The sequence below is a fragment of the Drosophila persimilis genome, unplaced genomic scaffold, assembly GCF_003286085.1.
Source record: "Drosophila persimilis strain 14011-0111.01,24,50 unplaced genomic scaffold, DperRS2 tig00000798-arrow-arrow-pilon, whole genome shotgun sequence".
Classification (NCBI taxonomy): Eukaryota; Metazoa; Arthropoda; class Insecta; order Diptera; family Drosophilidae; genus Drosophila; species Drosophila persimilis.
This window is the reverse complement of record NW_020825355.1, coordinates 26,204-52,081: the sequence shown is the minus strand read 5'-3', so window position 1 is coordinate 52,081 and position 25,878 is coordinate 26,204. Positions and strand designations below refer to the sequence as shown.

The 25,878-nt window shown below is 47.3% G+C and overlaps 1 protein-coding gene across 4 annotated transcripts; it reads left to right on the top strand.

The window, feature by feature from the left end:
• The first annotated feature begins 1,279 nt into the window (after positions 1-1,279).
• LOC6601926 (tyrosine-protein kinase Abl) lies at positions 1,280-25,680 on the top strand. 4 transcript variants are annotated; one of them, XM_026992936.1, is made up of 9 exons: positions 1,280-2,428; positions 16,204-16,260; positions 18,129-18,654; positions 18,728-19,143; positions 19,214-19,800; positions 20,227-20,557; positions 20,631-20,751; positions 20,827-21,239; positions 22,294-25,680. In XM_026992936.1, exons 1-9 carry the CDS (start codon positions 2,059-2,061, stop codon positions 24,993-24,995), a joined length of 5,523 nt encoding a protein of 1,840 aa, XP_026848737.1. In that variant the 5' UTR covers positions 1,280-2,058; the 3' UTR covers positions 24,996-25,680. The 4 variants fall into 4 exon arrangements, with proteins under 4 accessions (XP_026848737.1, XP_026848736.1, XP_026848739.1 ...); XM_026992938.1 differs by having other exon boundaries at positions 1,281-2,428; positions 20,827-20,945; XM_026992935.1 differs by lacking the exon at positions 16,204-16,260.
• Positions 25,681-25,878: the final 198 nt, after the last annotated feature.

Below are 25,878 nucleotides of genomic sequence, written 5' to 3'. Positions count from 1 at the left end.
CGTTATATTCCTGCCGATATGCAGGCAGAAGATCAGTATGGTTAATCACCTGCTGAACCTGGCGAACAATCACCGACCCGCCCAGCTCCAAAGCTCTAAAATTGCAAATTGCAAGGCTTGTACGAACCTCACCTAGCCGTGCTTATATGTACATACGATGTAATATGTTTGAGGACGAGGAAATTTTAAATTTGATTTTGATTTATATTGTCTGTCCGTTTTGCCTGTTGCCCATACCCTTTTCTCCTTACAAATTTCCCAGCGGGGTATATCGGTGTATCGCTTTATTACGTTTTATTTGTTTGACCTTATTCGCCAAAAACCTTTTTTTAAAGCCAGTATTTAAATTAAGCCAGTCAGTAGGAAATTGATCTATTAATCGGATTAAATTATGTGGGAAGGGCTGAATGTTCTATCTAGCTAGTAATATTCGACGGAATATCAAAAACGACCAATATGTATAATAGAACTTGAATTCGTTAGTATATTTACGGTATATTTTGAAAATGGGTATACTTTATCGATGGGTCCGCGGTCACACAGATTTTCTTGCCACCACATCTAGCTCACACACCTTGCAAATTTTATACTTTTCATAGTATTTTACAGTATATTTTAAGACGCGGTATGGACTCACCCTCTTGTCCACTCAGAGCCATGTCCCAAGCCACATCGAATTCTTAGTCGTGATCAGCATCGAGTTCCTGATCGTTTGCCATCAAAATCTCACTTGTTCTAAAATTTCGGAAAAACAGGCATTTTGAAAAGTGGATAGCGGAGGTTCTTACACTGGCGCTTCGATGGTGCTTATATGAAAAATAACGGGCAACAATTTTTGAATCGTCAGCATATCCCCTTCAGGTGTCGTCTTTGGTAAATACAAATGTAGTTGATAAGTAGCAAATGTGTAGTTAGCGTATGGTGAAAATTATTGTTTACCGGTTCTGATTAAACCTTATTTTATAAGCATTGCAATAAAGATGAAAACATATAATTAACCAGTCTTGTAGGAAATTAACTTAATAATTGGATAAAACTATGAGTTCAGGTCTGAGGGTCTTAGCTAGCTAGTAATATACAACCGAATATAAAAAACGAGGAATATGATAGAACTTGAACACAAATAATTTGTCAGTATATTTACGGTATATTTTGAAAATGAGACGGCATATTTTGGTATATTTCTGAGGGTCGGACGGTATAGTTTATCAATGGGTCACGCGGGCACACTGCTGCTCGCAAACCCACAATTTTTTTTGTTGGTCGGGTGTGCGGTGTGTGCGGGGCCTGTGTGTGTATAAATTGAAAAATGCATAGATATAGATAAAACGGTGAAAAGTTTGTTTTTTTTTGTTCCAGTTATAATATGATAAATACGATCGGCGGGATATAAACAAGCTGTGTGAAAAGTGGGAGAGCAAGCGACAGGCGGAGGCACCGAAGACAAAAGTGCAGTTTTAGGGCGTGTTTGTAGCCCCCCGTACCCGCACTCGCTCCCGGTCCCCTCCACCCACAGCAGTCTGCGGCTCAGCGGAGATGCAAAAAGCTAAAGCTCCAGCAAACATGCAACAAATTATGCATCTGCTGCACCTTGCCTAACAAATCGAAAGTGGCAGAGAGAGAGAGACAGAGAGAAAAGGTTGGCGTAACATTTCGCAAACTTCCTTCCTTTCGTGTGTCTCCAATTTTTTTGTCTACTCCAAATTGCCAAGTGAAGTAGAAAACGCAGAAAGAGCAGAGAAGAGAGTGGAGAAAGAAAATGCGCAAGTGTGTGTGTGTGTGGAAGCAGCAGAGAGCGAAATAATGAAATGAAATAAAATAAATTCAAGAAAATTCAAAGCAAAGGCAAACGCAAATAATTGATCGCAAGTGTTGGCTGAAGGCAAGAGGAGAGAAAAAAATCACAGTATCCCAAGGTCCAAGGCGGAGCGGAGCAAAAAGAGTGTACAAATTGTTTATTGCTGCGCAAGAGCGATAGCAACGACCCACAACCCACAATCCACCACCCAGCCACAGTAGCAGTAGCAGCAGCAGCCGAGCTCCACCTCCGCTCCTGAAATGGGTGCTCAACAGGGAAAGGAGCGCGGCTCGCATTCGAGCGGTGGGGGCGGTGGTGGCGTTCCCGTCAGTTGCATTGGCCTCTCCAGCAGCAGCAGTCCCGTGGCCTCCGTCTCGCCCCATTGCATCAGTGCTGGCAACAGCAGCAGCGGCGGCGGCGGCGGTCCATTGGGGGTGGGCTCCACACTGCGTGGCTCGCGCATCAAATCCTCGACGGGTCATGGTCACGGCAGTGGCGGCGGGAGCAGCGGAGTCGGTGGCAGCAGCAGCGGCGGCGGTGGCTCTGGAGGATTATCACAGCGCAGCAATGCCCACAAGGATGCGAGGTGTAATCCCTCCGTGGGACTCAACATATTCACCGAGCACAACGGTAAGTGTCGCTGGGTGGAATCGGGTTATGCATTGGATGCATGTACACACAGACATATGCATGCCTGCGGTAGAAAGAGACAGTTTACATAGGAAGATGAATTAAAAGAAGAACGAACCCCCTGGCACCCAACATTGAAATGCACTTAACCAGTGTATACACACCCCTGAACACACAGATTATTGCATGTAGAATTTACACTGTGCTTAAAACAAAAAAAATCATTCCATTAGGTGTAAATATGTTTCATGTAAATTCTGGGATGCACAGTGGATTATATGTATGTACATATGTGCATAGTACATATCTTGTAAATAAAATGCATACAAAATAAGCAGAACACCCCTTCTCCTAGTGATATATTGTTCCATGGTTCATTGTTCATTCTGTGATGCACAGTGTAGTATTCCTTGTACATCAAATGCAGCTACACACCCACACGCACACATCCACACGAACACACACACACACACTCTCTGGCTCTCACTCTCTTCCTTGCGCTGCTCTGCTCTGCTCTCCCTGGTCGCCCTGGTCTCCCTGTTCTCCCTGCTGCTTTCCAATTGAGCCAATTTCTTCATTTCATTGCTTCCGATTATCATAGAAGGCGGAATGTGCGTCCGTCTCTCATTAGTGTTGTGTTGTTGTTGCCGGCTAGTTCTAGTTGTTGCTTTGCTTTTGGTTTGCTTTGGGATTTGCTTTTGTTTACAGCAAAGAGAAAAGGGAAGCCGTCGCCGTCGCCGCCGCCGTCATGTCCCGCACGCGTCTCGTGGGCGTCCTCTCCCCCGCCCTCTGCTCGAGTTGATGGAAATGTTGAGTCGGCCGACGTCTGTTACAGGGCGGTTTGAGCCCCCCCGCCCCTGCTTCTTCTTCATCTTTTCCATCATCCTGCTGCAGCACTCTCCACTCTCCACCCTTATCCCTGCCACCCGCACAGTGGTTGAAATTGTGACCTACGCATCCCAATTTCACCCTCGCTGACAGTGGCATTTCCTATATTTACTCCCTCCACCCCTCTACCCCTACACTCTGTGGTTCTTCCTCCCATTTCACGCACTCACGCACATTTTTATTTGCCTCATTTTCGTTTGCTTTTCCTTTTCCTCTTGTCTCATATTTTCGTATTATTTGCTTTGGCAAGTTGCAACATTTCCCTTTTTCCATGTCTCCTGTTTCCGCCCTCTCATCTGTTTCCCCATTTCCTATCCGTTTCTAATAGCTTTTTTATGTCCCTGTCGTCGCCAGCGCCGCTGTTGTCCTACCGCAATGGGGGCTTTCATTGAGTCTTTTGCGTTTTTGGGATTGGGATTCAGGAAAAGTGTTTGTCCGTTTTGATGGTTTGATAATTGAGTGCATTTGGGGGTGGAGAAGAGTCCCTAGGTTAGGAATAGCTACATGGATATATGGAATATTCCATGCAGTTTTCCACTCACCTTCTCCCTTTCGATCTCTTCTCGCCCTCTCCTTCTGTGCTCTATCTGGCTCTTATCTCACTTTCGCTCTGGCTATGAACCAGCTCCTTAAGCAATTTTTAATCAATTAATGTTATTTTTATTATAATTAGTCGCTGTATGCACTCGAGCCTCTACTGATAAGCAGATTTCCATGTAAATATGTATGTTTATAAAAAGCCCAGATTGAGTCATGCATCTCCATAATACAATAATGCCAATTCCGCAGAAAATATCGTTAAAACACACACACACACACACACACACACATACAATAGGAATAACAACATGATGACATTTGCCAGCTTTGTGCGAGAAAATTCCCACAGAAATATCCCAAATTATAAAAATGTACCTAATCCATGAATTCATGTTCGTGCGAGTGTTGGAAGAGTGCGGATAGAGAAGCAGTGCAGCCAGAGGTGCATGTGGGAGCAGGAGGAGAGCAGATGGAATTGGTTTTTTGTTTTGGTGCTGTTTCTTTGTTTGTTCGTGTGTTTGGTACGCCTGCAAAATGCAATTACGGAATTACAATGTAAAAACTGTGTCTGGGGCTGCCGATTACGGGTTCAAGCCGCCAGCAAACAGAAAACCGAAAACAACTACCAAAAACCGAAAGCAGAGACTCACCGCAATTGCTGGCAGCGCCAGGTCGATCTCAGGAGAGAGAGAGAGTGGGACAGGCAGACAGACAGTTGCGGAACTTTACTCCAACTCATTCACACACACACACACGCCCATAAGGAAAACAGCTAACATGACAATTGACGACACACAGAGAGAGGCAGAGCGGACAGAGCGCGGTCAAATGAGAGCTGAACTCTAAGCGTGGCTTGATCACAGTTATTTTTCCCAACCATCGCCCCACCGTGCACTGTGCACACACGCTGTGGGGGGGCGGCAGTTGTAGTTGCAGTTTCTGTTACACGAGACAAATGTAATTAGATACCTTTGGTGGGCGGCGAAAGGATTGTGGGAAAGAACTGGCCGAAGCAAGCTGATGCCTCAATGGAGTTTGCCAATTGCCATTCCATGCACCCCCACCTCCCACCAACACACACAGTCGCAAGTGGACGACAAGAGCGACGTCTCAAAAATAGACTCAAGTGGGAGAGGCAACAACTCCTTTGGACAACGAGAGTGCGAGAGACAAAGCGTATATGAAGTGTTGTTTGCTGTCTCGGCCTCACTCCCTCTCTCCCATATACAGTCGCATGGTAATCTGAGCAGCCTTGTTATACCCTTGCCAAGAGTCTGATTGTGAACGAACGTGTGTAACTCACGCAAGGATATAGTGTGCATAGTTTGAAAGCCCATTCGTGGCACGATCGGAATCCATCACATATGTACTTATGTACATATAAAGTACGTATAGGTCTGCAAGGGTATTTGAAGCTTCGTCATCCTATCTCTCTCTCCCTCTTGTTGGTGTGCGTGTTGGTGTCGGACTCCGGTATTGCTTGACATGCAAGCGGGAAATTATGAGTCGAGGCAAATGAACTTTTCACAAGGCTAATGGGCGGATTGGAGTGGAGTGGAGTGGAGGGGGAGGACACAAGGCAAACAGGTGACGCAGCAAGGAATGGAAATTGTTTACTCTTTGGCTATCGCCCCGCCTCCCTTCACATAACACCCACCCACACCCAGCAACTCCCATAATGAATAAGTCGCATAAATATTTCTTCAATCATTTTATATGCTCAAACATAATTGTTGCCATAAAGCCACTCGGCGAACGGGTGCGCGCGGCAAAGGGTGAGGGAGGCAGGCGACACATGATGAAGGCGTTGTCTCCATTACCACTTTGTAAGTGCTGTTTCCTTTTCTCTTTCGCCGGCTGCATTGCTATTATTAGCCTTCACCAAAAGGAAATGCGTATCTCTTTATATAAATTTCCCTTACGCTGGCAGAGATGGAAAGTTGTGACAGTGGCTGCGGAGGGGGGGAGTCAGCGTAAAGGGATGGAGCTGCCCCCTTTGGCATGACCTTTGACTATGCCTCTGACTCTGAGTCTGATTTCTACTGCAGCACTCAAAGTGCACTCTCATCATCGTGATACTTTGCATGCTATGCTCTCGCTCTCGCTCACACTCGCACTCACACTCACAGCCCATTCCATTCGATTCCATTCCGCTCCATCTCTCATTCTCCCTTCCGCAGGCCAAAGGTACATGTGTGTATTCGTGTTGTTGTTGCTGTGGTTGTTGTTCCTGTTTTCGATCAAGCTCGTAAATCCTTTCGTGCTTCATTTTGTTTCGTTTTCTTTTTCGGCCCCTTTGTTGTTGTTGCTGTTTCTCTGCATTGCAATGCGCTTTGATGTTTTATTTTTAGAGCAACGGCAAGACTCCGCCTGCCATTTCCAGTTGTTGTTCTCGCTTCCCCCACCCCACTCTCCCGCATCCCACAACCCGCACTCTCACTCCAGGCCCTTCCACTTGCATGGACTGTCAATCGGATTGGAATAACAGTGTGCTACTCCCAACAGCTGTTCGATGGTTGCTTGCATTTGATTTACAATTGGACAGCTATCAAATCAGATCAGATCAGATCAGACAGGGAATTTTTAAGGGAATTTCTATTTGAATTCCGTATTTCCATTAAGAACTTGAGCATTCTTCCCATGAAATTCCCTTTACGATCTGTTTATATTGTTATAGATCATTATAAATCTTACATCGCTATTATTTTGATGTCATTTCCCCATTTAAAATATACATATATTTTACCATTCCCATCCCCAAGTTCCAGACACTAAATCTGTTGATTACCCAACTTTTGTCGCTGCATCTCGAATTTGATGTAATTTTCGTTTTTCCACTTTTCCAATTTCGCATTCCCAGTGGACCGTATAGTGGTGTCTCCTCCTACGAGAAACCTATTTGCCCGCATTTTTATTTCTGGAGTCTCGCTGTCCGCCCCGCCCCCCAGAGGTCTTTCGCCTCATTGAAAATTGTTTGCATAAATTAGCTGACGAAAAAAATAGAGGAAAAAGAAAGAAATTGGGGAGATGGGAAATGGGGAGTGTGGCGTGGTGTGTGGGGAGGAGGAGGAGGAAAACAAACATAATTTGTAAACAGCTGAAAAAGAGACAAGAAAAATATATACATATTTATTTCTGGAAGGGGGGGAGTGGATGGAAAGCAGGGAGATACATATGTACATGTCTGAAGTGTAACGGCAACTAATTAGAAGCCAAAAATTCTCCATTCTACCATTTTTCTTTATTTTCTTTTGGCTCTGAATGCCTTTCCAGAGGGGCCTGAAGGAATATGGTAGAGGGTGTCCAAAGTTCGTTGCATTATAGTTTTCCTTTTTGCTTATTTGTTGCGTTGTGATTATTTGAGGTCATAAATATTGACGCCACTTGATTGATGGATACTTGGGGCGAATACAAACACACATGCCCATGCCCATGCACACACACACACACACACACACACACACACACACACAGACACTATCTTTATCTTTACCGTTCGATTATGAACATGTCCCTAAGGGCAATCAGAGGGGACGAAGCATTCAACTTAATATATTTATTTATAAATTGTTGGGTTTAATATCAATCCCCAAAAGCAAACATTTGTCCCCTTACCCTGTTGCTGTACCCTGCACCCTGTACTCCCTCCCAACCTTCCGTTAGTTTATTAAATTGAGTTTATTTTGTTTACCCCTTCTCCTTTCTCTCAGTCTCTTTGTGTTTCGCTGTTTGTGTGCTAAACAAGTCGACAAGGTCAAATAAATCAGCAAACAACAAACTTTTCACTTCTTTTTATATATTATTTATGTTATTATTTATATTTATTGCACAGAAATGCAGTGAAAAACTGTAAAAAGCATAAAAGAGATTCAAAAACAAAGACGAAATCCAATTTGAAACCCGTTTCTGCTCTTGTCTGTTCTTGTCGTTAAGAGTGGTGCAGCGATGATGGGGGGCTCGTGGGGGGGGGACTGGAATGGTATCCATCAATGAGACAAATATCGCCTACTCGCTCGCACTCACTCAAATGCATGCGCTGAAATCACGTTCGCAATTGCAACTGTTTATGCGGAGAGGTTGAGCGGGTAAGAGAGAGAGAGAGAGAGAGAGTGGGTTTGCCAGCATGGCACGTTCACGGCACCTTTGGCTCTCAGATAGACACACACACACACACACGCGAACACACATAGGCAGGCAGATATACAGCACAGAGTGTGAAGAGAGAGAGGGAGGGAGACAATATCTGCAGCAGCTGCAGGCGGCAGCAGGTTGCTCTCTGATTGAAATTGGAGTGGGAAAACAGTTACCAAAGAAGCAGATTAAGAAGAAGCACAAGCACAAGAAGCAGGAAGTCCACTCCCAAGGTGTCTTGCTCTCCCTCTCTCCCTGCCACTACCACTCCCCCGTCCACCCTGCTCACACCTCACGATTTACAGCACTCTGTCTGTCACACCACAATTCACACCTCACTGCAACAACAATCACAGGTGTAGACATTTCAGCCTCGTTTTGCTATACATTTCAATTTCGAATCGATTCCGATTTCGTTTTCTCCCCCTTTTGGCATTGATACTCCACTAATTACGTTTTCCTCGTCCCCCTGCCCGTTCCCCATCCACTTATAAGCGCTAAATTTCACTCATTCTTATCAGTTTTCTCTTCTGGCTAATAGACAGCTCTGAATTTGTTTTTGTTTTGTTTTCTTTTTCTTCTTTTGCACAAAACAATTTAAGAAAATTGCCCCCCCATTTATCGTATGGAAAAAACAAACGAAAAGAAAAGAAAAGAAAAAGCATGACAAATGCAGGAGAGAGGAGTGCAGAGGAGGAGCAGAGCAGAAACCTGTTTGCCTGTTTTTGCCGGTGCGATCAGATCCCAACAAAGAAATAAGTTTTTGTGTGTGCTCTCTTCGGCCCTGGCTGCTCTCTTTCTCCGCTCTCAGCTGACCGGCGGCGCCCGTTTGGTGGTCACTGAACCGCTTTTTAGAGTGCGGTAAAAGGGGGGGTTAAATGTCCCCAAAAAAAGAGTAGCCAAACAAATTTTGAGCACACAAATGATCTTTGTATTTCTTTTACACAATTAATGTGAAATTTAATTCATTTAATTGCCTGCCGTGCTGGCATTTTGGCTGTCCCCTGTCCCCGTCCCCGTCCTCATCCCCGTCCCTGTCCCTGTCTCTGCTGCCTCTCTCTACTCGTGCATTTGTTCTCTCTACACTTTCGTTTCTCCGTTGTACCCTGGGAGAGGAACAATAAACGAGGGGTATATTTATTTGGGTATAGATCTATACTACCGTCAAAAAAAGAGATAATTACCCCGATTAAATAAAGAAATGGGTAATTTTGAGAGTGGGGTTTGAATATTTCCTTCTCCTCTTCTGAGGTACTGGGTATCCTCTAGTCCTCTCTAGCCTCGATGGGCACGGACCCTGTCTCGGTATTTTGTTTGGCCTTTGTCTGCGACGTCTGTCAATTTTTATGCCGTCTGGTAATATTTAAACGACATCCACATCCGTGGCTGGCTGTCGCCCGTCGCCCGTCGTTCCTCGTGTCATTTCATTTATAGCAATTGCACTTGCTTCCAGGAATCCGGACAGAAAGGAAAAGAACAGAAAACCAAAGGAAGCGGGCAAAAATGGAAAAGAAAGAGTAACGAATGTACAGAAGGAGGCAGGGCTGGCGGGGCTGCCAGGGCACTGAATCACCAAGAAGTTTCCTTCTATCGCACACTCATTATATTGTATGTACATATATTGTACGTACTTCTATGATGATGATGATGGAATCTGGTTCTGGGCCCTGGGCCCTGGGCTTTAAATAGTTTTTCTTCATTGGCGTTTCAATTTTCCAGACTTTGCACCTTTTCTTGGTTGATTTCGCATTCTGTTCGCTCGCCACATACAACATCTTGATAAGAGGAGCCTCTTTTTCTGGGCAAAAACCCAACTCGATGGCGGAGAGTAGAACGGAAGGGGGAGACAAGGTGCGTCTGGAGATGGCTATCTGTCGAGGAAATTTAGAAAAAGCCTGGGAAAAAGCCGAAACTCGACTCTTACAAATATAATGCAATGGAAATAGAATTTGATTGAAAATTCTCCCTCTGGAAGGTACTCTCGAGTGCACCCACTTTCATTTCGGTTCGTTCAACTTTTGTTAATGCAAAAAAAAAAAACAAAAAAAAAAAAGGAAAAACAGGTGGAAAAAATCAGCAGCAACAACAAGAGTTTGTGCTAAACTTTCACTTTTTTTCGTTTGATTTTCACGTTTCGTTTTCATTCATTAATCAAAAAATAAACAAATCAAAGTTTAAACAACTCCATAAAACGCTGACCAATCACTCCATCCATCCATCAATCAAGCAATCAAAATTTATGAGTGTTTCAACCATTTTACAACTGAAACGCTAAACATTTCTTCGCTTTTCCACACTCCGCTTCACGCTCGAATTGAGCCCGAAAAAAAACCAAAACAAAAACAAAATAAAAGTGAAAAATAGTTGAAAAGCTGGTCTCTAAAAATAGAAAATCATTTGCTGTGAAAATGGTAATTATGTATATTATCGGTCCGCTAGAGGCAGGGAGGCAGGGGTAGGGGCAGGGAGGGGTACAAAAAGTGAAAACTTTTGGGTTTTGTGCGTAATTTGTCGGAACAAAAATTGGCTAATTCACAATGCGGTAAGATAATGGAGGATTATGCAAGCCTCCTCTGATCAGCTGTCCGTGGAGGGGGAGGAGAAAGAGGAAGAAATAACCCGTCCCATTGGGGGGAGGCGGGGGAGCCCAGCAGCCCTCTCGCTCTCGTCGGAGAGGAAAGTTCTCTCTGGTTACGTTATTTTTTTTTAGTTGATTTCTAAGTCATTATATTACCCAACAATTAGCTGAACAAATGGGCGGATATGAGAGGGAGGCGGACAGTGGCACAGGCACAACTGTTTAAAAAGGGGATTTTTCTCCCATTACCCCAAAAAACCCCTCCCTGTCCCCCTCTCTTTTAAGGTTATGTAAAATTAAGGGAAATGCGACAAAACACAATGACAGACAGAGAGTGAAAGAGAGTGGGGGGAGGGAAAACGTAAAACGTAAAACGGGAAATTGTGCGCATTAAAAAGCTTTTAGCCATTAAGATAATCATATTTTGTGTTGGCCAAGAGCCGAGATTACATTGATTGCGTTTGGGGGTGGGTGGGCAGTGGGTGGGCGGGTGTCTATATTATATAAACTCAAACGAACTGTAATTACACGCCTGAGAGCAAATGGAACTTTGATCTCTGGATTTTACGATTGTTTTTTTCGGCAGCATTTAATTGAGAAATTACTCGAAAAAATTCCAATGACAAAGGTTAATTCGAGGCGAAGTCTCCCAGGGGTTTCTCTCCCAAACAAAACACACACACATACCCTCTTCTCTCTATATCTTCCTCTTTTTCTGCCCTCTTCTTTTCTTGTTTCTATTTTCCCACACTTTGAATCTAAAGAACTCTGGAAATTCCAGAGCACATGTATATCTATTACTTCCTCTTCTATGGAGAGAGCTTCGCTTCGCTTCCCTTCGCTTCCCTTCCCTTCCCCCAGAGAGCTTTTCTGTTGTTATCTGGGGAAAAACACACAACGTTTTTATGGTCAAATGCTATTTATCGTCGGCTCAAATTTATTATCTGAAAAATACAAAAATATGCCCACGCAAAATGTTTGAGAATGTTTCAGCCACAGATAAAAGCATGCAAATGAATAAGCGAAAAAAGTATACAGGAAAAAAGCGTATGACATTGCCTGGCCTGGCCTGGCCTGGCCTGGCTATCGAAACAATAAACAATAAGCCATAAAACATAAACAAAAGAAAACAGACAGACCGCCAGACAGAGAGATCCCAAAAAAAAGAAGAAGGAAGAAAAACCCACAACACAAAAAAAAGAGAGAAAAAAAAGCATGAATGAAGAGGCGTGTGGGAATTTGGAATAGAACAAACGTACAGTGAAGCACCGAAAGAAGGAAAAAAAAAAACAATGAAAATTAACTCCACATAAAAGCAGTAGAGGCCGCAGATCATATCCTCACTGGAAGAATGTCCATGGTTTTTGTGGCTTTTGTGTTCAAAAACACGTCTTCTGGCCCACTGTGCTCCCCACTGTGCTGGTGTGGAGTGAGTCATTCACTTGACACTCGTCGCATTCACATTCATATTCGCTCCCAGAATCGAATCGAGAATCAGATTCTGACTCTGACCAACGCGTCGTATGCTTATTTCTGTCTCTGCTTTGTTCTGTGCTCTCTCACTCTCTCTGTGTGTCTCCCCATGCTCCCCACTTTGTGTGGTTTTTCTGTCATTTGCATAGTCACACAAATTGTGCATGCCAATGGTTTTTTTTTGTTTTTTGTTGGTTTTATATTGTTTTCTTTTCTGGTCATCGTCTCGACAATTAAAAGTCAATTTCATTCACCCATAAACAAAACGACTGTGAAGTGTCCCCCTTAGTCACGTGATAATTTATTCGGGGGAAGAGAGGAAATCTCCCTCCCTTGAAGGAGAGGAATGAGAGGAATTGTTGAAAGGACTGCCGGCCCCACTTTTCTGCTCAAAGTAAGGATTTCGATGACAGATACTGTAGTAGATCTCCACAGGGGAGTGGACATCTTGTCTATTATAGCATAGTATGTCCATTATTATATAAAGGGTCCTCTCTTTTATGCAGCTGCCTGCCCCCGGAGGCAAGGACATTGCGGTTGCACATTCAAGTGCTTGTGGGGACCCGGACCCGGGCCCGGACCCGGATCGATAAAACATTTTGTAAAAAATGTTGCATTTGCCCTTCACCTTTGAGGACAGTGTTTCCCTCTCTCTCTCTCTCTCTCTCTGTATGCCCCCCCGTGGGCACCCTCTTTCGGACGGATGGATGGATGGTTGGATGCTGACATTCAATTAATTTTCCATTTCCCTGCATTCGTGGGGAACTTCATGGGGAAATTCGCGACTGAAGAGGTTTTCATTATTGATTTTTGTTTTACTTTTTTGCATCCTTTGTTCAACTCTCCCTCTCTCTCGCTGTCTCTCTCTCTTCTCCGTCTCTACTTGATTTCCCTTAACTTCTTTCGTGGCATATGCTGGCTTCAAAGGGCGGGAAGGAGTGGAAGGTGGAAGGTGGAAGGTGGAGAGTGGCCGGAGATCGTCTGCTGCGTCATATGTCACGACGGTGTCACAGTGGGTTGCATGTAATATTCCAAGGTATATGCGGCCGAAGGTAAGGCCAGTGCAGCCACCCTTTCCGCCCTCTCGATCTCGTGGGCCTGCAGCTGTGGCCTTATGGCCTTACTTGTATTCTTGATACCCTGCACACACCCTTATCCACTCCTACCCCCATCTTATCTTTTTTGCCCGTGCCCTGGGGCCCCAAGACTAGCCTTGAAGTGCGTTTCGGTGCAGTGCGGGGGGGAATCCTTAGAAAAGTGGTAAAATTGCCAGCGGCTCTTTGTCCGAAGACCGACGACCGACGACTCGACCAAGGGTGGATTTTTCTCATTTTCGCCAGAGCGAACCCTCGTCCTCGTCCTCGTCCTCGCCCGCACACCACACCCCGTCCGTGCTTGTCCTTTGCCTTTACAAAAGTTTTCTTTTGTTTTCGCATCTTCTTCTCTGCTTCGTTCTCTTTCCGTCTCCCTCTCTTTCATATGCTGCATAGTTTTTTTCGCACTTTGTGCCGCCACTGCCTCCAAGGGGAGGAACTTGATCTCCGAACCGAACCTTGGGGTGGTGCAACCTCCCCCTCCCTCCCTCCTCCCTGTCTTCTGTTTGGTGCACCTTTTGTCGTCTATGCAAATTCCCAAACCCACAAAAACATAAATTCTTTAACATTTCCGCCTTCGTTTCGACTTTATGGTTTTCGCCTGTCAGTGGCACCAGTTGCTTGGCCTTTCGTGTTCTCTATAGAGATGGCCACAGTGGAGATTGGCAGGGGTAGATAGTACGGTAAGTACGGCACAACAAGGGAAACTAAAATAGCTAGATTACCACCGTATGCTGTCACTTGAGATGTGCAAGTGGGTGGAAAGATAAGCTCAAAGGACGAGGGATCCTTGTTGGAACCCTGAACTGCAACCCAAACCCAAAGGCAAGCCTTTCTTCTCTTCTCTTCTCTTCTCTTCTTTTGTTTGTGGGTTAATTTCTTGATACATTATTTTGAAACTAGTTTTCCCCGTGCCGATGCCGATGGTGATGCTGATGGATGGATTTTTGTGGCCCTAATCGGGCTGTTGTCGGCTTAATGATCTCAAGTTCCGTTCAGAGTTCCGCTTCACAAATTATTGGATCGTTAAAGTTGAACTAAAATGCAATCGTATGTATGTATGTATATGTGGGTGCTGTGTGTGTCTGTGTGTGTTCAAATTGAAAAAGTTCTCGTTGAAATCAAATCCCCCAAAGAGAATCTCTTGGGGTCGTCCCCTCCAACGGAAGCCAGAGTAATGACTAATTAAATTTACACCGTAAAAGTTTATTACTGTTGACTGGCCACGCCCCCAACGCCCCAGGCCCTTCCCTGCCCCGCCCTGCCCTGTCTGCCAGCGAGCCAGCGACGTCTGGGCAAAAGGCCAAAGGCAGAATGTGAATGTAATCCGACAAGTAAAAGGGGGACCAAAAGGGGCACAACAACGGTAGACGAAGAAGCAGAAAAAGAAGACCAAGGCGGCCGTAGACCAAGGTGTATTCCATAAAAGGTGAGGCACTGCACCTACGAGTTGATGCTAATTTGTGAGAGTGCCTTACCTTCCCCTTTGATACGTGTGTGTGTGTGAGAGCGAGGACAACTGCAAAATCCCGTTTCAGGGCATGACACAAAAGCCCTCGAAGTGGAAGAATAAGAAGAGCAGAGAGCGAAAACTAAAATGAGAAAACGTGCTCAAATGCAAAAAAAAACAAACAAAAAAAAGCGATCCAAATAGAAAAAAAACACACAAAAAACAAACACACAGATAACAAATGAAATGCATGAATGAACTGCGCGAATGAATGACAAGCGGAGTGCTTGTAATAATGAATGAGCGAATCACACACACACACACATAGATGATGGGCGGCAGAGTGGCTATTAAATGGACAAGGACAAGCCACACCATCGGCCTCAAAAGGATAGGTGGGGGGTGTTCGGGTGTGTGGGGGGGGGGGGGAGATCAATAGTGCTTGAATTGGCAAATCCGTTACTGTTTGGAGCCAAGGTTACAGCTGAGAGAGGGTGGGGGGCTACGTGCCTAGACGAGGCAGCAGTGTATAAGAATGAAAAGCCCTTTATAGCCAGATATCTTTAGATAATATGTATACCAAAGTGCTGCCTGTGCTGTGCCTAAATCGATAGCGAGAGAGGGAGAGAGAGACAGAGAGAGAGAGAGGGACAAAGATGAGAGTCTGCTGCGTAGCCAGATTTTAATCTATGCTCGCTCAACACACACACACACACTCACCGTTAAGTCTGATGCCTCGAGTGGGTGTGTGTGTGTGTGTGTGTGGTGTGGTGTGGTGTGGTGTGTGACGTGGTTCCATTCTCCGCCCCTCTCTCCTTCCACTCTTAATCTTCTCTCAGGCGCATTGCTTGCTCCAAATTCCCGCTAATAACCTGCATAAGTAGCCGCTAGATGGCGGATGTGCATAGCTTGAGACGGATTCCATTTTTCCCCTTTCCTTTCCTCTCGTCTCCTCTCCTCTCCTCTCTCTCTCTCTTCTTCTCTTTGTGGCATTTTTGTGACTTTAAAGTTCATTGGACTCATTCTAGCGGAAAGCTAAGCTCTTTTTGAGTGGCGAAACATTTCTCAGCCTCTACTGCTTCCTCATTTTTGTCAAATGTCTAGGGGGCGTGTCATTCCATAGATCCCCCCCCACCCCTCCCCACATACCCAACACTCTGTCTCTCTGAGAAATTACAGCATTAAAAGTTTGTTTTTATACGAATAAAAAGGGTATTACTCTTCCTCTTGTTCGGGCCAAGACACTAATTGGCCTTTCTGCGGTTTCGACGGCTTTCAAGCTCCCGCGTTTGCCTGTCATCATTCAACTGTAAATAGATCTCTCTCCATCTCTGCATCTCTATACTACCCCCCATCCGTATCTATTGGTATTCTCTCCTGTACTTAGATGTAATTTGATTTAATTTGTTGCCTTTGCTTTTTTCCCCCATTTACAATATTTATTTATTTGCGGACCATCATTGTAGTCGTTTGAGAAATCATCATCTGATATCTGATCTATGCATCCACACAGATACAAGCACAGATCACGGATACACGATACACGGATCCACGATCCACGATCCACATGCCGATCTCTCACACACCTCTCTCTGTTTTTCTGTTTCTTCTGTTTCTGCAGGTGGTACGAAGCACAGCTCTTTTCGCGGCCATCCAGGCAAATATCACATGAATTTAGGTAAAAACAACAACAACAAAAATACATACATTCTTAACAACAACTACAATACCCATCCACACAATACAAAACACAGACACAGACACAGGCACATAAGTAGTGTCATTCTTAATAATTAAAGGAGGAGGAGGAGGAGGAGGTGGAGGCGGCAGCGGCGTTGAGGGGGTAATTCATGATGGGTTTTGGGTGGATTGATAGTGGGGGAAATGTGCCTCTGCCTCACTTGAGAAATCCTCTCGAAAGGGAAGTGGACAATCGTATGGAAAACTAATTACCCGATAAGTAATAAGAACTGATTGAAAATAAAAGATTGTAAAGATTTTCCAGTTGGTTTATAGCATCTAACGTTCCTATGGTCTATGATCTATGATCAACTGATTCCAAGTTAATTTTAGATACATTACTGTATCTATTATTGTAGTACAGCAATCTATGGTTTAATGGGGATACAATTATGCAATGAAAAATCTCTGACTCAAATATTTAATTGCCTGTTGATTGGCTCTGAGTCAATGCCAAAGTATGAACAGATTTTCATACGAATGCCGGCCGCCTCCCCTCCCCCTTTTCCGAGATTCTACGAGTGACTCACATTTCCCCAAAACACACAACGACACACATCAAAATTTGGATCTTTAAACTACTTGCATATCAAGTGGGGAGGGGTGGGGGGCTGGGACAATGGCTAATCCCCCAGCCACAGACCACCGACGACCGACCACCGACCACCGACCACCATTGGAGAACCGAACATTTCCGCTGTCATCTGTGGTGCTCTGCCCCTCCATCGGGCTCTACACGTGCACCCTACCTACTTATACTCGTAGTATTATTTGCCATTAATATTTCCTGTCTCGCGCGCATAAATTAACGAATGTGTGATGTTGTTGTGTGTGGTTTTGGGGAATGGGATCGGGAACGGGAACCGGGAACCGGGAATCGGGAACCCTTCTCAAAAGGGCGAGAGTACACTTCATTATGATTTGGCAGCTCCTGCATCCACCATCCACCATCCACCATCTCTCTCCCTGTCTGTCTCCGCTCTCCCAGCAGAGTGGCTTCCACTTCCAGTTCCACTTCGGTGTGGAATGAAAATACTCGTAATATAAATTTCAAATAAAAATATGGAGAAATTTACCCAACGAAATGGAATCCAACGGAAGTGTTTGCTTTGGTCAAACGCTGAACAAAGCCCTCAAGAGTTGGGGGGAATGTAAATTTTTTTCAATTATTTCAATGGTGCACAGACATCAAAAGGGAAATTCAAAAGAGTGTTGCAGCCACGGGGATACCCTGAAAATTCTTTTTTTCTTTTCATTGAAATTTATGATGAAATTAATTCGAACGAATTTTGTAATAATTCAGCGAGTGCATCATTCACAGGACATGTTATTTGTTTTTTCTTTCTTGGGAATTCCCTTTTGAACCGATACGACAGACCCTTCCATCAAAGAACTCTTGCGAGAAATGCATTCCAAAGATAGCTTAACAGACACGGACATACAGATACAGATACATCTAAAGAGCTGGCACTGTTGGGGGTACGGATACCCAAGTGAAAACCAAGAGTGCGTGGGAGTTGGAAGAACCTTCCCACAATCAAAGTGCCACTGGTGGGGAGGGGGGAGGGGGGGATGCCCCATGATTTGTGTAATTTTATGCATAATTTATTTTCTCAATGGAGCAAAGAGGGGTGAAGGGGGGGGGGAGTGGAGTGTGGATGGGGCGCACTCCCGCATTCCTAGAGATAGAAACGGGTTTACTACTCCCCTCCGATCGATCGCTGGTTCACTCAACTCAACTCTGATTCCCCATCTTTCTCTTTCTCTCTCTCTCCCACTCTCTTTCTGTCTGTTTTTCTTATGCAGAAGCCCTGCTGCAGTCGCGTCCATTACCTCACATTCCGGCCGGGAGCACGGCAGCATCCCTGCTGGAAAATGCAGCGGAACTGCAGTGCAGCGATTCCGGACTGCAGTGCTCCTCCCTCGGGGGCCACAGTTCGTCGACATCGGTGTTCGAGTCGACGCATCGCTGGACCTCCAAGGAGAATCTGCTGGAGCCGGGCCCGGAGGAGGACGATCCGCAGCTGTTTGTGGCCCTGTACGACTTTCAGGCGGGCGGCGAGAACCAGTTGAGCCTGAAGAAGGGCGAGCAGGTGCGGATCCTTAGCTACAACAAGTCCGGGGAGTGGTGCGAGGCGCACTCGGACTCCGGCAACGTCGGTTGGGTGCCCTCCAACTATGTGACGCCATTGAATTCGCTCGAGAAGCACTCGTGGTACCACGGACCCATCTCCCGCAATGCCGCCGAATATCTCTTGAGTTCGGGCATCAACGGGAGCTTTCTGGTGCGCGAGAGCGAGAGTTCTCCGGGCCAGAGGAGCATCAGTCTGAGGTACGTACGCACGATCGATGGCATCAATAGCATCAATAGCATCCTTCCATCACTAATTCCTCTCCGATCGCAGGTACGAGGGACGCGTCTATCACTATCGCATCTCGGAAGATCCCGATGGCAAGGTGTTTGTCACCCAGGAGGCGAAATTCAACACACTGGCGGAGCTGGTGCATCATCACAGTGTGCCCCACGAGGGTCATGGCCTGATCACGCCCCTGCTCTATCCGGCGCCCAAGCAGAACAAGCCCACGGTCTTCCCCCTGAGTCCGGAGCCCGACGAGTGGGAGATCTGTCGCACGGACATCATGATGAAGCACAAGCTCGGCGGCGGCCAGTACGGCGAGGTGTACGAGGCCGTGTGGAAGCGCTACGGCAACACGGTGGCCGTCAAGACCCTCAAGGAGGATACCATGGCCCTCAAGGATTTCCTCGAGGAGGCGGCCATCATGAAGGAGATGAAGCACCCGAATCTGGTGCAGCTTATCGGTATGTCCCCCCTCCCCCTCCCCGTACCCACAGCTAGTGGTTCTTACATCTGCTCCTCCTCCCCTTCCAGGTGTGTGCACGCGTGAGCCTCCGTTCTACATCATCACCGAATTCATGTCGCATGGCAATCTGCTGGACTTTCTGCGCTCCGCCGGCCGCGAGACCCTCGATGCCGTGGCCCTGCTCTACATGGCCACACAGATAGCGTCGGGCATGAGCTACCTGGAGTCGCGCAACTACATCCATCGCGATTTGGCGGCCAGAAACTGCCTTGTGGGCGACAATAAGCTGGTGAAGGTGGCGGACTTCGGGCTGGCGCGACTGATGCGCGACGATACGTACACGGCGCACGCGGGCGCCAAGTTCCCGATCAAATGGACTGCCCCCGAGGGACTGGCGTACAACAAGTTCAGCACCAAGTCGGATGTGTGGGCCTTTGGGGTGCTGCTGTGGGAGATAGCCACGTACGGGATGTCCCCCTATCCGGGCATCGATCTGACCGATGTATATCATAAGCTAGAGAAGGGCTATCGCATGGAGCGGCCGCCCGGCTGTCCGCCCGAGGTGTACGATCTGATGCGCCAGTGCTGGCAGTGGGATGCCGCCGACAGGCCCACATTCAAGAGCATACACCATGCGCTGGAGCATATGTTTCAGGTGGGTGACGTCGAGGTGTGGGATGATGATTATGCAGATGATGATGATGATTATGAAGATGAAGATGAAGGCGAAGGCGAAGAGGAGCAGAACAATGTCCATTACGATCAAGATGAAGACAATGACGATGATGATGATGATGATGATGATGAGAGCAACTACGATGGCGACGATGACGATGATCATCCTCGTCGGCACAGGAGCCACCGCCGCCGCTGCCACAACAACGTGGTAACGACGACGACGGGGCATCATAGAGGCCCTAGGGGCCATCATCATCTCGCGGATGGCAACGTGGACGTTGAGCTTTGATCGCAATGCGTGGCCGCGGCTCTCCGCGATCATCGTCAGCAGGCAACAATCAAAAGTAGTGATAGCAATAATGACCCACACGGTGCACATCTCTCCTTCTCCGCTCCTCCGCAGGAATCGTCCATCACCGAAGCGGTCGAGAAACAGCTAAACGCCAGCAGCAGCAGCAGCTCCCACAACAACCCCAGCAGCAGCGGCGGCGGCGGCGGCGGCGGTGGCGGCAGCAACACCACATCGGGCATAGTAGTCGGCGGTGCCAGTGGCACACAGTCAGCGGCCAGCGGTGCCTCCTCATCGGCCTCGCTCAGCCTCACCCCACAAATGGGGAAGAAGGGCCTGCCAGCGGCCTCCTCCCAGTGCCAGTCATCGTCTTCCCTCACGCCAAATGCCCATCAGCAGCAGCAGCAGCACGATCAGCAGCAGCAGGCCAGTACGCCCATGTCAGGTGAGTGGAGAGTAAAGAGTGGAGAGCAGAGTGCGGCATCATCTAAACTAATGTCGTAATATTTGGCATACAGAAACCGGATCCACTTCCACAAAGCTGAGCACCTTCTCCAGCCAGGGCAAGGGCAATGTACAGATGCGACGCACCACCAATAAGCAGGGAAAACAGGCGCCAGCACCACCCAAGCGAACCAGGTAGGCAATTTTCTACAGAAAGGAGCACAAGGCATTTCGTTTCTAGGTATTAATGTAATCCTTTCGTGTTTGCAGTCTGCTTTCTAGCAGTCGGGACTCAACATATCGCGAGGAGGATCCGATCAACGCCAGTGGTGGCGGCGGCGGCGGCACCAATCAGCGGTGCAACTTTATCGATGACCTCAATACGAATGGTATAAACACAAGCACAAAATTCAATCGAAATTGCAGCTTTTTCAGCCAGACCCTCAGTAGAAATTTCAAGACCCAAATTCCAACCCACCAACAACAACAACAACAATACACACCACAACAACAAATACGTACAGCACACGTACAGCCAGTGCAGCAGCAGCAGACCCTGGCACAGAAACAAGCACAGCCACAGCCACTGCCACTGCCACAACAGAAACAACAACAACAACAACAGTATTCCATTAAGAAATCGTCCTCCTGCAGTAGTTTCCTTTACGACATCCTATTTCGAGGTATTATTTTGTCAAAACGGAGCCCTCGTCCTGCGAGAGAACTCCCAATTGATCTTCTTTCAAAATTCTATGTTCGTTTATCGGTTTATTGTGTGTTTTATTTGTTGTTTTTTGTTTTTGGTACCTATTATTTTTAATGGATCATCGTTTGTATTGGCTTGAGTTTTGTTTTTTTTTTTCTGTTATGTATTCCATGTGGAAACAATTTTAATATAAATTCCACATGCAGTAAAGTTTATTTTTAATTTTTTAATATTATTTTATATATTTTTCCTTTTAGTTGAATTTTATAATTTATTTTTGTTTTTATTATGTATTCCATGTGGAAACCATTTTGATACGACTTCCACATGCAATACAATTTCTTTTTTTTTAAATTTAATTTTCTTTTTTCTTTTGAGTTTTCTATTTACTTCTTTTTTTTAACATTTATTCCTTGTGAAAAATATTTTAATATGCATTCCACATGCAATAGACTTTTTAATTTAATTTTTTTTTAAATAACTTTTTGTTTTTAATTAGTTTTCTTTAAATTGTAAGCTTTTTTCGAATGCTGTTTTTGTATATCTGATACGAGAGCCTCCTCTTTCTAATGTTCAAAGAATGTTCTTTCTGTTCCTTTTTTTTGGTGCTTGTTAAACGTTTTAACCATAAATTTGTTTTTATTTGTTAACTTTATTCGATGTGATAGCTATTTTGATCCTGAAAAGGTAATTTTCCAACAGAATCTAGACAGATCTGAGGATTCCTTTGAATATCACTTTGTCGTTTGGTTTATTTCGTTCTGTTTTTGGTGTTTTTATGTAGTTTTTGCCCCGCCTGACACACATACATACACACACACCCACACAAACTTATGATCACACACGAAAGAACCAGCCGACTTTGGTCCAGATTAACCCATACTATCCCATACCATCCGTAATATCAATGCAAGCATCCAGCACCCGGCACGAGCATTCCTTTGACCCATAGACTACCCCCCGCCCGGGAACTAATTTCCATTTTCTGCTCTCTCTCTCTCTTTTTCTCTGTCTCTGTCTATCTCGTGCAGGTCTTGCGCGGGACATCAATAGCCTCACGCAGCGCTACGATTCGGAAACGGATCCGGCAGCAGATCCCGATACGGATGCAACCGGCGACAGTCTGGAGCCGTCGCAAGCCGTCACACCGAACAAGATGCAGCACTCGCTGCACGGCGGAATCGGACCCAGGTCCTCGCAGCACCACAGCTCCTTCAAGCGGCCGACGCCGGTGATGGGCAACCGGGGACTGGAGACGCGCCAGAGCAAGCGTTCCCAGCACCATCCCTCAGTCCCCCCGGCAGCACCCAGGGATCAAATGCAGCAGCAGCAACATCAGCAGCAACAGCCACTGCCCAACCTGCCCAACGGCAGCTCTGCACTGGCAGCCCATCCCATCACTGTGGGAGCACTGGAGGTGATGAATGTGAAGCGCGTCGTGAATCGATACGGCACCCTGCCGAAGGGGGCACGCATCGGGGCCTTTCTCGACAGCCTGGAGGACAGTGGGGGCGAGGCCAGTTCCTCGCCAACGCCCTCGCCTGCTGCCAACGGTCATGCCGCGCCACCGGCCAGGATCCATCCCAGTCCAAAGGCTCCATCGGCGGTGGGCCTGGCCACACCGCCGCCCCAGCAGATGATCCGGAGCAACTCGTCCGGGGGCGTGACCATGCAGAACAATGCGGCGGCCAGTCTGAACAAGCTGCAGCGCCACCGCACCACCACCGAGGGCACTATGATGACGTTCTCCTCGTTCCGGGCCGCCGGCTCCAGCAGTTCCCCCAAGAGGAGTGGCGTGGGCGCTGGCGGTGTGGCAGCCCAGCCGCCTGTGCCCCAACCGGCTCTGGCCAATCTAGAGTTTCCGCCACCGCCGCTGGACCTGCCGCCGCCGCCCGAGGAATTCGAGGCGGTGCCACCGCCGCCGCCGCCAGCGCCCGAGAGCGCCGTCCAGGCCATCCAGCAGCATCTGCACGCCCAGCATTCGAACAACAACGTCTGCAACACAAGCAGCAACAGCAACAACAACAACGACAGCAGCACCCACGACGTAAGCAACACGGCCCCGAGCGTTGAGGAGGCCAGTTCCCGGTTCGGCGTGTCCCTGCGGAAGCGGGAGCCCTCGACGGACTCGTGCAGTTCTCTGGGCACCCCTCCGGACGCAGCACCCGAGAAGAGCCTCATGATGAAGGAGAAACTGATCACGGAGATCAAGGCGGCGGGCGGCAAGGAGTCGCCAGTGAGCCCACACCTGGCCAACGGATCAGTAATGTCAGCAGTATCATCAGTGCATCCCGTGGATCCCGTCTCCCTGCTGGTCACTGAGCTGGCGGAGAGCATGAATCTCCCCAAGCAGAAGATGACGAATGGCAATGCCACTGCCACTGCCACCGCCTCTGCCGCTGCCACTGCAGGAGCTCCTCCAGCTGGATTCAAGGCTCAGTTGAAGAAGGTGGAGCCCAAGAAGATGACGACGCCGATAGCCAAGGCAGAGCCCACCTCCAAGATCATCATTGACTTCAAGGCCCATCTGCGGCGAGTGGACAAGGCGGAGCAGCAGCAGCAGCTGCAGCAGGAAAAGCCTCCTGCTCCTGGTACCGGTATCCAGCAGCAGGCAGTGGCCAACAATGCCAATGGCACCCTGAGCCGCAGCAAGGACGACAATAAGAAGTTCTCCCACTCACAGGCCATGCAAAAGACTGAAATCAAAATCGATGTGACAAACTCCAACGTGGAGATGGAGACGGGAACGGGATCGGGCGACAGCGGCGGGGATCTTGGCAAGCGACGGAGCACAGGTAGTATTAATAGCTTAAAAAAACTGTGGGAGCAGCAGCCCCAGCCCCAGGCTCAAGGGCAGGCACAGGCACAGGCCCAACCTCCCGACTATGCCAGTAGCGCGATCATCCAGCAGCCGTCACTTAATGGCGGCTCCTCCACATCCACCACATCCCAGCTATCGCCCAAATACGGGCTCAAAGCAATTCCCATGGCCAATAGGCCAGGCAATAGGCCGCCGCCGGCTGCCCCACCACCACCGCCCCCAACCAACAGCACGACCACCACCACAGCCACAGCCACAGCCACAGCCACTGGCATCAGGGTGCAGCCACAGCCATTAGCATCCAGCAGCTCAATAAAAACCTCTCATTCCACGCAACTCTTCACAGATGACGCCAGCGAGGAGTCGTCGGGCCAGCAGCAGCCGGAGGGACTAGGTCACCCGGCACCAGAGAATATGACACAGTCGCTCTACGTCCAGAACGTCCAGAACGAGCTGCAGGGCAGCAAGCAGTCGCAGTCGCAGCCGCAACAGAAGCCCGCTGTGCCGCACAAGCCCACCAAGCTGACCATCTACGCCACGCCGATAGCCAAGCTGGCGACGGACAATGGCTCCACCACGGGCAACTCCACGCAGATATCGAGGGAGAGCATCCTGGAGCTGGTGGGCCTGCTGGATGGCTCCCTCAAGCATCCAGTAAACGCCATCTCCGCCTCGCAGTGGCTCCAGCTGAGCGACAAGCTCAACATCCTGCAGAACTCGTGTGTAATTTTTGCGGAGAACGAATCCATGCCGCCGCACTCCAAGTTCCACTTCCGGGAGCTGGTGACCCGCGTGGAGACGCAGTCGCAGCACCTGCGCTCCGCCGGCAGCAAGAACATGCAGGACAACGAGCGCCTGCTCCTGGAGGTGGGACAGTCGCTCAAGCAGATCTCCAATGCGCTGAATAGGTAAATGATAAGAACGGGGATGGATGCGCACGCGCACGAGCACCAGCCGGCCATCTGGTTGGATGCCGAGGGCAACTTTATCAAGCGAAAGTGACACGGGACACGACACTGGAGAGAACCAACCAACCAAGGAAACCAAACAACCATCCATCCATCCCCATCCCGGGACGGAGCCATCAGCAACATCACATCTTGGCTCAACACAACGAAGCGGAAGCAGGAAACGAAACTTCAAGCCCAGCGAAGAAGAGAAGGATCAAAGGAAGTTGATAGATAAAGGACAACTACAGCATTAGCAGTAGAAGTAGCAGCAGCAGCAGCAGCAGCAGCAGCAGCAGCGTCAACTATAACTAAAAACGAAAGTAAAGAGAGGAGAGGAAAGAGGACAGAAGGAGGAAGAAACCTATGTATCGTACTTGGTAGAGAGTAGTAGTAGTTGCCTCTATAATATATATATACACACATATATATCTAGTCAGATCTGTGCAGAAAGCTTCGAAGAAAACAAAAAACGAAATGAGTTGCAAAGCAAATTTCTGTAAAGGGGATCTCTGGCCCCTCAACGGGGATCCCCGCTTTTAATTGTAAAGTATATTTCATCTCCACTCCACTCCACTACTCCAACAGACATGCAACAACATAGAACCCTTCCCCAAATAAACCCAGCATCCTCCTCCCGTATAAACGTATTCTCGCTTCGTTTTCTTCTTTTTTTTTTTAATCGTATATCGTATATAGAAAGACACAAGACATGGCTTAAGAATGGAATGGATAGAAGGGAAAATATTCATAGAATATCTCAATAAATTTAGTAATTATACACGAAACGCAATGCATATATACACATATACACTACATATAATATATTTACATATATATACACTAAA